The sequence below is a fragment of the Neophocaena asiaeorientalis genome, unplaced genomic scaffold (genome assembly GCF_003031525.2).
Source record: "Neophocaena asiaeorientalis asiaeorientalis breed wild unplaced genomic scaffold, Neophocaena_asiaeorientalis_V1.1 scaffold254, whole genome shotgun sequence".
Taxonomy (NCBI): Eukaryota; Metazoa; Chordata; class Mammalia; order Artiodactyla; family Phocoenidae; genus Neophocaena; species Neophocaena asiaeorientalis.
Genome location: NW_020174705.1, coordinates 3889218 through 3898689, shown reverse-complemented (window position 1 = coordinate 3898689; position 9472 = coordinate 3889218). Strand labels below are relative to the sequence as shown.

The window sequence follows — 9472 nt, the reverse complement described above, 5'->3', positions numbered from 1 at the left end:
AAAAAAAAAAAAAAAAAAAAAAAAAAAAAAGAAATGAAAGCCTATGTTCACAGAAAATCTTGTACAGCAATGTTCATAGTGGCATTATTCCTAATAGCCAAAAGGTGGAAACAACCCAAATACCCATCAACTGATAAACAAAATCTGGTCTACCCATACAATGGAATATTATATGGCCAAAAAATAAAGTACTGATACATGCTACAGATAAGCCTGAAGACATTACGGTAAGGGACTTCCCTGGTGGTCCAGGGATCCCGTTGAGGCACATGGGATCTTTCATTGCAGCGTGGGCTCTTCACTGTGGTGCACGGACTTCTCCCTAGTTGTGGTATATGGATTTTCTCTTTCTAGTTGTGGAGCCCAGGCTCCAGGGTGCATGGGCTCTGTAGTTGTGGCCTGCAGGCTCCAGGGCGCATGGGCTCTGTAGTTTGCGGCATGCGGGCTCTCTCGTTGAGATGCACAAGCTCAGTAGTTGCGGCATGCAAGCTTAGTTGCCCTGTGGCATGTGGGATCTTAGTTCCCCGATCAGGGATCGAACCTGCGTCTCCTGCATTGGGAGGTGGATTCTTAACCACTGTGCCACCAGGGAAGCCCCCAGTATACTTTAAATGGATGAACTTCCTGGTATGTGGAATATATCTCAATAAAGCTTTAAACAATAGCATTTTTGTTTTAACTGGGGGAAACTGCAACACTGTCTATTGGATGGTATTCATGAGTTACTGTTAATTTTTCTGGGAGTGATAATAGTATTAAGAGACCAGTTTTCCAAGGCCTTATCTGCTGTAGATAGAAAAATGCTTTTCAGAGAAATCTACAAGGTCCAGATCCCCCACCTATGCAGGGATGCTTCCCCCTCCCCTTGTATCTCTGGGTACCAACCAGGGGACCAAATCATCTGAGCAGGAATCATACCCCTCTCCCATGGGTAACTACAGGGCAAACCCAGAAACGATGGCCTGGTGGGCTGCTCCATGGGTAGGGGCTGCACAGGAGAGGAGGAAGATGCTTTTCTCGTGGGTCTCCTAGGACATGCAGTTAAAGGTTTCCCACAGCAGATCTAGCCTGCTTCTCACCAGGGGGGTCACGCCCCGAACTCTGGACTGTGTTGGTGGGAGAACAGCCAGGAAGATCCCACTTGGCCCCTCAGGCCACAATCAGGGCTGGGATGGAGCCAAGTTCAGGGAAGCGAATTCTAGAAAGCTGCCCTTCTTGGGAGCAGAATGTCCAGACATTCATTCTCCCTCTGTCTTTCTGTCTCTTTCTCTCTGTCTGAGGATGGCTTCAAGAATGTAGGTTCGACCTGGGGTCCAAGTGCTTCCAGAAGCTTTCAAGGGCTGATAAGGGGGTCCAAGACAAACATCCCCTTGAACAATCAGCTAGACTGGTCTACAAGGCCTCAGAGCCAGAACTTTGGGAAATGGGAATGCTAACATCACTTCCTTCCCAGGGAAGGAGGAATGCAATAGCTCTTCCCGGCACCCTGGGAAGAGCACTGCCAACACAGGAAGTTCATTACTATTACTGCAATGACTTTCACCTTGATTCTCTAAAACCCCAAAGGGTCTTCCGTGCCCTTAAGCTTTGCTTTGGAATTCTCAAAAACCAATTTAAATTTAAAATCATTTTAATTGTGGGATACACAGCAGGAGATTTTGGTTGGGGGAGTAAAATGGGGAGGGAGTTTTGAAATTTCAAAACAAAAGCAGCAACAGGTTGTTACAATCCCCTAGTGGGACACACAAGTTTACTTATGGAAACGGGGTTAGCCAGAACAATCTTAATAACAGACAGTGGACATGGCCCCTGATTTTCCCCTGTGACGCCAGCAGGGGTTATCATAACAGATGAGATAACCTGAGATAACCGAGGCCTCGAAGAGACAGCCAGGGGCTTCTGAGCAGCTTTCTAAAACTCCTGTTCAGGGCTGCCTGGGAGATGCAGGCAGGGCCTGGGAACTTGCAATTCTGGAAATGCTCCCTGGCGCCAGGAGCCTGGGTGGGTGCCCCCCTGGAGGTTGCACAGCAAGCAGGGAGCCCAGGTTTTCTAAGCAGTTCTCAATGGGGCGATTTGGCCCCCAGTGGGCATTTGGCAAGTCTGGAGACATTTCTGGTTGTCATGACTATGGGGTGTTCCTGGCATCTAGTGGGTAGAGGCCAAGGATGCTGCTCAGCATCCTTCAGTGCACAGGACAATCTCCACCACAAAGAATTATCCGGCCCCAAATGTCAGTCATGCTGAGGGTTAGAAACTGCAATCTAAGCTTGCTTAGTGAGGACCTGCTGCCCTACCCGAGCCCCCAAATCCAGCGGTGTGCTGACCAAGAGCACCACCCCTTGTGCTGCACCTGTGGGTCCTCCCAAACCTCTCCAGAAGCCCCCTTTGTGCCTGCCCTAGTTTCCAGGGCACCATTCACCCCATCTGGGGTAGGTGCTGGGGCTGGGAGGCTTGTCTTTCCCCATGAAGGGTGGCATTTGGTCTGCCAGCCTGGCTGACGTGGGCCGGAGTTGGGGGTACGGTGGGAGTGGGTTGTAGATTCTTAGCTAAGCAGCTTGCACCGCCCTAGAACCAGCTACCATGGCAACCCCGACAATGGGTCAGCTTCGTGGTAACCCTGGCAACCTCAGCCAGTCTGGGACTTGGCGACATTCTCTAACGGTGGTGGGGACATTCCTAGGTACACAAACAGTCCTCTGAGGGTGGCATGACCAGTTCCGAACCTGTCCACCAGCCCCCTGTGTGAGCTGGCTGGGTCACTCTGGGTACTCGTGCATTCTAGGAGACTTCATCCATCAAGGCAGGCCGGGGGCAGGCTGCTCCGGAGGGGCTGGCACCTCGGACATCGTGTCCACCTCTCCAGCTTTGAGGTCCCTGTAACCTGCCCTCAGCCACCCCTGCAGCCTTCTGTTGTCTCTAGTAACACTTCTTGTCTTAAAGTCTATCCTGTCTGATGTTAGTACAGTAACTCCAGCTCTCTTCTGGCTACTGCTTGTGTGGAATATCTTTTTCTATCCTTTAACTTCCAACCTATTTGTCTTTGAATCAGTGTGTCTCTTGGAGACAGCATATAGTTAGATGATCTCTGCTTTTTGTGTGTGTGGTAAAACACACATAACAATACTAAAGTGAACAATTCGGTGGCAGTTGGTACATTCACAGGTTTGTGCAGCCGTCACCACTATCTAGTTCCAGAACATTTTCATCGCCCCAGAAAAAACCCATACCCACCAGCACTCAACTCCCAGCCCCCGGCAACTGACATTTTCTGTTGCTACGGACTTTCCTATTCTGGGCGTTGTCTATGAACAGAATCATGCAGTGTGGTTCTCTGTGCCCGGCTGCTTCCACTGAGCACGAAGATTTATGGCTCACACCGTGTCGCTTTGCCTCTCGCCTGCATCAGCCCATCTCGGCCAGAACGGACGTCCAGCTCTGTGCTAAGCAGTTCCCATGCTTTATCTTGTTTGGTTTTAATTGTTGTTAACAATCCTGGGAGGAGGAGGCCGTGGCCATCCCTCACCCCTTCCAGGGGGTAAGTGGCATCTCAGCACCCACAATCCTATGCCTTCCAGCTACCCACTCGGCTCAAGTTGGCACTGGCTCCCCATTTTCTAATTCTGTGACCTCGAGTGGGTTACTTAACCTCTCTGTGCCTCCATTTCCTCATCTGTAAGCACGGGATAATGACAGCACTTTCCTCTTAGAGTCGTTAAGAAGATTAAAGGAGTGAACAGATGGAGCATCCAGCTCACCTGGCATGCAGTGAGCGCTTGTTCTCAAGATCATTCCCCTGGGGAGGGAGCCAGTGGAGGAGTGAGGGTGAAGGGGACAGTGAGGAGAAGAGGCACAAGGCCCAGGAAAGTCAGGCTGGTGGACTCTGCTCTGTGCTTCTCATGGCCTATAGAGTCTCTGAGTTCTAGGAAGGGATCTTGCATTGTCTGTTTCTGTCACCTCTACAAACACCTGCACCAGGGCTCCCACCTTTTTCAGCCCCCAGGTTGGATGTAAAGCCTGGTGGTCCCTGTGTATTGATAGCTTTGGGGTGCCTGCCAGTCCAGGCAGTGGGAATGGGCCTCCAGGAGCTCTAATTCTTAGGCACGACCCTGCCTGCCTGGCCAGGAGTGGACACCTGACCCTAGGTGTGCCATCTCATTCTCTTACCCAAAAATTATAACCAGAAGACCCGGAGACTGGCAGCTGGAAGCTGAGACAAGTTAAGGGCTGTTTTTAAGATGCAGGAGATCTACGAACACTTCCTCCCTTTGAGGCCTGTCCACCCACTTCTTCCTTGGTGCCAATGAGAAACCCCAGCGTCCTTCAAATAATACACTGCTTTTGTTTAAAAAGAGTCTCAACCCAGGATTCCCTAGTGGTCCAGTGGTTAAGACTGGGTGCTTTCACTGCAGGGACCCCGGGTTCAATCCCTGGTTTGGGAACTACAATCCTGCAAGCTGCACGATGAGGCCAAAAAAAAAGAGTCTCAAGCCAAATGCCCAGCAACAGGTGAATGGTTAAACCCAATGTGGTCTGTCCCTACGATAGAATACTATTCAGCCATAAAAGGGAGTGAAGCACAGACACAGGCTACAATGTGGATGAACCTGGGAAACATGACGCTCAGTGAGAGAAGCCAGACACAAAAAGCCATATATTGTATGATTCTATTTCTATGAAATGCCCAGAATTGGTAAATCTTTAGAGCTAGAAAGCAGATTAGCATTGTTGGGGTGGAGGGAGGAGGAGTGGGGAGTGACAAGGACACAGGGTTTCCTTTTCGAACCATGGAAATGGTTTAGAAGGGGATAGAGGTGGTGCTTGCACTACACTATCAATGTACCAAATGCCACCCAGCTGTTCACTTTATGTTATGTGACTCGCACCTCAATTTAAATAAGAGGAGTGTTAACCTAAGACATCCTGGAATGACTCCTCCGTGTGATGGACGTTCTCTGTTGCCCCCGCACATCCATCCTCTGCCCCTACTCACTGCCCTCAGAGGCTGACCCACAGGCACTGCGCTCTCCACTCCCCTGGTGCTCTGACTTCTGGCCCTCTTGTTTGGCCAATGGGAGGAAGGGAGGAGAGAGAGGCTGGGGTATTTATTCTTCAAAATCCAACTCTTCCCCAAGGCTACAGCTCCTGATGGATAACTGTGTGCTGGGTGGGGAGGCAGGGGAGCAAGAGTTCCAAGGTGGGTCCTGAATCAGAAGGCCTCAGCTCATCCCTGTTCCCCGGTCACTGGCTGCTGCACCCGCAGCAAATCAATATTTCTTTTCTTTTCTTTTTTTTAAATTGGGGTATAGTTGCTTTACAATGTTGTGTTAGTTTCTGCTGTACAATAAAGTAACTCAGCTATATGTATACATATATCCCCTCCCTCTTGGACCTCCCCCCCATCCCACCCATCTAGGTCATCACAGAGCACTGAGCTGAGCTCCCTGTGCTATACAGCAGGTTCCCACTAGCTACCTATTTTACACATGGTAGTGTACTTATGTCAATCCTAATCTCCCACTTCATCCCACCCTCCCCTTGCCTCCTATGTCCCCATGTCCGTTCTCTACATCTGCATCTCTATTCCTGCCCTGCAAATAAGTTTGTCTGTACCATTTTTCTAGATTCCACATATATGTGTTAAGATGTGATATTTTTCTCTTTCTTACTTCACTCTGTATGAGAGTCTAGGTCCATCCACATCTCTACAAATGACCCAATTTTGTTCCTTTTTATGGATGAGTAATATTCCATTGTATATAGGTACAACATCTTCTTTATCCATTCACCTGTCGATGGGCATTTAGGTTGCTTCCACATCCTGGCTATTGTAAATAGTGCTGCAGTGAACATTGGTGTGCATGTGCCTTTTTGAATTATGGTTTTCTCAGGGTATATGCCCAGTAGTGGGATTGCTGGGTCATATGGTAGTTCTATTTTCTGAGTGTCAGTTTCCTCACCTACAGGTCCTCAATTATTTTTTTTTCATTGAGGTGAGATTCACATAACATACCATTTGAGGGCTTCCCTGGTGGTGCAGTGGTTGAGAGTCCGCCTGCTGATGCAGGGGACACGGGTTCGTGCCCCAGTCTGGGAAGATCCCACATGCCGTGGAGCGGCTAGGCCCGTGAGCCATGGCCGCTAAGCCTGCGCGTCCAGAGCCGGTGCTCCGCAACGGGAGAGGCCACAACAGTGAGAGGCCCACGTACCGCAAAAACAAAAAAATACCATTTGAAAGTGTACAGTTCAGTAGCATTTACTGCTTTAATAGTGTTGTGCTCTATTTAGTTCTAAAACCTCATCACCACCCCAAAAGGAAACCCTGTAACCACTAAGCAGTCCTTCCCCATTTCCTCTCCCTCCAGCCCCTGGCAACCACCCATCTGCTTTCTGTCTCTACGAATGTGCCCACTCTGGACATTTCACACAGTGTATGGGCTTCTTTCCTCTACACTGATGAAGGATGGAAACTTGGAGCTTCGGTTCTGCCTGAGTCCAAAGCCAAATTCCTCTCCTGGTTAAGGGCAGGGCCCTTCATCAGGGGCACCAGGTAGGGGTGAACAGCCTGGCAGGAGAGCCAAGGGGGACGGCAGCTTCTGGAGTCCAGGCGGCTTACCTTGGCCATGGCTTCCTCGTTGCCCTCCAATATCCGGAGCTTTATCAGGTTCCATAAGTCCTGGGCACGCTGGCCAGTGCCCTGGCTGCCCTCCAGCAGCTGGGAGGTGGAGGGCAGTTCCTGCAGCACGGCCAGCTGGTTCTCCATCTTGTCCACATGGCTCACCAGGTGGTCGAAGATGTTGCCGAGCCTCTTCATGGGGTTAAGGATGGGCTGGGCGTCTCCTTCCCGGGGCATGAACATGGCTGGCGAGGTGTGGAGGAAGTCCTCATCCACCGAGAGGACCTTCTCAAGGTCAGCCATGTGGATGTGCTCCAGGATACCCTGGAGTAGGAGGTGCAGGGCCTTGAAGTTCACCACCCTGCACTGTGGGATGGCGATGTTGACCAGCTCTGAGAACGTGAGCGAGAAGCTCATTCTGCCGGGGTTAGGGGCCGGCTGGGCTGGCCTTCTGGGAGTCCATGGGGACAAACGGTGGCTTTCAGTGGACCCGCAAGCTGTACGGACAGGTCCTCAGGGGCCTGGGGAGGCTGCAAGTCACAGTGGTCAGGGAGAAAATGGCCTCTGTCCCTGCTGGAGCTCAGATGAGTTTCCGGTTGCTAGGACACCAGAGAACATGGGCGAGCGGGCAAGCTTCTGAGAGCCTGGGGTGGGCAGAGCAGCTGCCCAGTTAATTGTTGAGGAATGTTCCAACAGACCAAGAGGCCGCCTTTTAATTCAAGCCCTTCAGTTTTGTAAGACCAATGACCCCTTCCAAGAAGCGTGCAGGGGGCGTCATGGAGAGGCAGCTCGCTCCTCGGAAGCCTCCAGAATCAGGACAGAAGACAGGGTTCTCGGAGTTAGGAAACCCCAGCTTCCCATAATGGAAGCCCAATGAACCTGGCGGATGTAAATTTGCTAGCGGATCCCAAAGCCCTGAATTTCTCCTTGTCTAACCAGCAGGAATTTGTATTGGAACAGACACTTCTTGCAGCATCAGTATAAATACCACGGGTCAAGTACACAGCTCATAACTGGCCTCCAAAAAAAAGTCAATGGGGTCAAGTACACAGCTCATGACTGGCCTCCAAAAAAAAGTCAATGGGGTCTCTAGGGAAAGATGAGCCCGACTCTGGGGCGGTTTTCAGGGCCTGGGTTTGGTAGTCAAGGTCTCTGTCTTCAGGATCTGGTACCACAACCAACAGCCAGTTTTGTTTCTGACATCTGCCTGTGTTGTGGTGGCTGATGTCTGCTGTCCAGAGCCTTAAGTGCAGCAACTGCCCCATGAGAGGACTGGACAGCTCACATGCACAAAAGTGGGAGGTCTAATCACACACAGTCCAGCTACAAACCTCCTGACCTGCATGCTTTGTCAAGGGCAGAGTTCTGGGTATCGAAATGAGCGGCCTGAGGGCTGACCTCGTCTGCCCTCAGCTAGAAGGGGCACGGGGGAGGAGAGAGGCAGTGTGGATGGGAAACTGGCCCAGCTGGGGGGGCCTTGGTCCACTTCAGTGAAGGTGACTTCCCAGAAGCCCCAACCGACAGGGCCGCTCTGCCTGTGATGGGCTCAAGACCAAACAAGGCCAGTAACAGTCATGTCTGAACTCAGACAAGAACAGAACGTCATCCAAACTACAAATATGACCATGTGGCCCCCGTCCTGGCTGAGCCAAGTGACTGATGCTTCTCGACCAGCTAGACCGTTAGCTTTGCTTCATTCCTCCGGCCTTCGAGATAAGACTGGTTAAAATACCATAGAACTACCCCTGCTTCCTGACAGCACCAACCCAGAATGCCCCCCACATCGCCTGACAAGGGCCAAATCCCAGAACAAGTCCTTCTACCTTAACCCTCTTGTGAGATGTCCCTGGGATCCCCACTGCGTTGTTAGACTAAAATTTCCTTTTTCTTTTTCTTTTGGTGTACTGTGTGGCTTACTGGATCTCAGTTCCCTGACCAGGGACTAAACCCAGGCCCTGGCAGTGAAAGCACCGAATCCTAACCACTAGACCACCAGGGAACTCCCCATAGACTAAAATTTCAACTGCTACCTTGACATCTTTGGGTCTCACAGGCCCTCTTGGTTTCCCCTGCTCTTGTCAGAGGTGGCCCCCACCCAGCAGGGAAGGCCCCCCACCCTGCTAGTTCCCCCAACAGCCAGACCAGCTGCACTCCACTCCGTCCTCATCCTGAGGGGCTTCGGTTCCCGGCCAGCCTGTGAAATTATTCAAGCAAGTCCATCATATCCTCCTGTGGGAACCAGGGGAGACCCCCACCCCCATTACTACAAAGACTGCACCCACAGCCCTTGCTGGTTCCCTCTGCTTCCTAACTCCAAGAACTCTGTCTTCTGTCCTGATTCTAGAGGCTTCCACCAGGTGGCCCTCAGTGTCCTCTTCCCCCAGCTGTGAGTATATGCGTGGATCTCACCTGTCCAGGGCCAGGTGTGGTACTATTGAGGGTGGGGTCCCTTCCTACCAAGGGGTGAGCGAGAGGTGATCAGAACAGACACGCTGTATGTTCTCCCTTATGGCAACAAGTCCATGAGGCCAACTTTGCTCAACTACAGCTGGGTTCCTGGTGGTCTCGGCTGGAAGGACAAGACCTTAGAGAAAACCTTCAGTGGCTGGAGCTTTTTGGACTTCCGACCGGCAGACTGGGGACTGTGGCACTGTATTATTATGGAACCAGAAGCAAGACCTGCCCAGGTGGGTGAGGGAAGGTAAGGGGGGGTGAGTGAAATGGGTTGCTTAGTGTAGCAGCAAGGCTGGAGGGGAGAGCATGGGGCCAGACTACACGCCCCACAGGCCTTACAAAGAAATGTGAGAGACAGAATCTGAAGCAATTCTCAGTCACTGGGGGCTAGGCTGGGCAAGCTGG

At 51.3% G+C, this 9472-nt stretch overlaps 1 protein-coding gene across 1 annotated transcript in view; it reads right to left on the bottom strand.

Moving 5' to 3' along the window:
• CUNH16orf96 (chromosome unknown C16orf96 homolog) overlaps window positions 1-7652 on the bottom strand; it is a 40384-nt gene extending 32732 nt beyond the window's left edge. Inside the window, 1 exon segment of the mRNA XM_024759624.1 lies at window positions 6614-7652. Coding sequence (XP_024615392.1) covers window positions 6614-7030 — 417 coding nt within the window. The 5' untranslated portion in view covers window positions 7031-7652.
• Between the last annotated feature and the right edge of the window lie 1820 nt (window positions 7653-9472).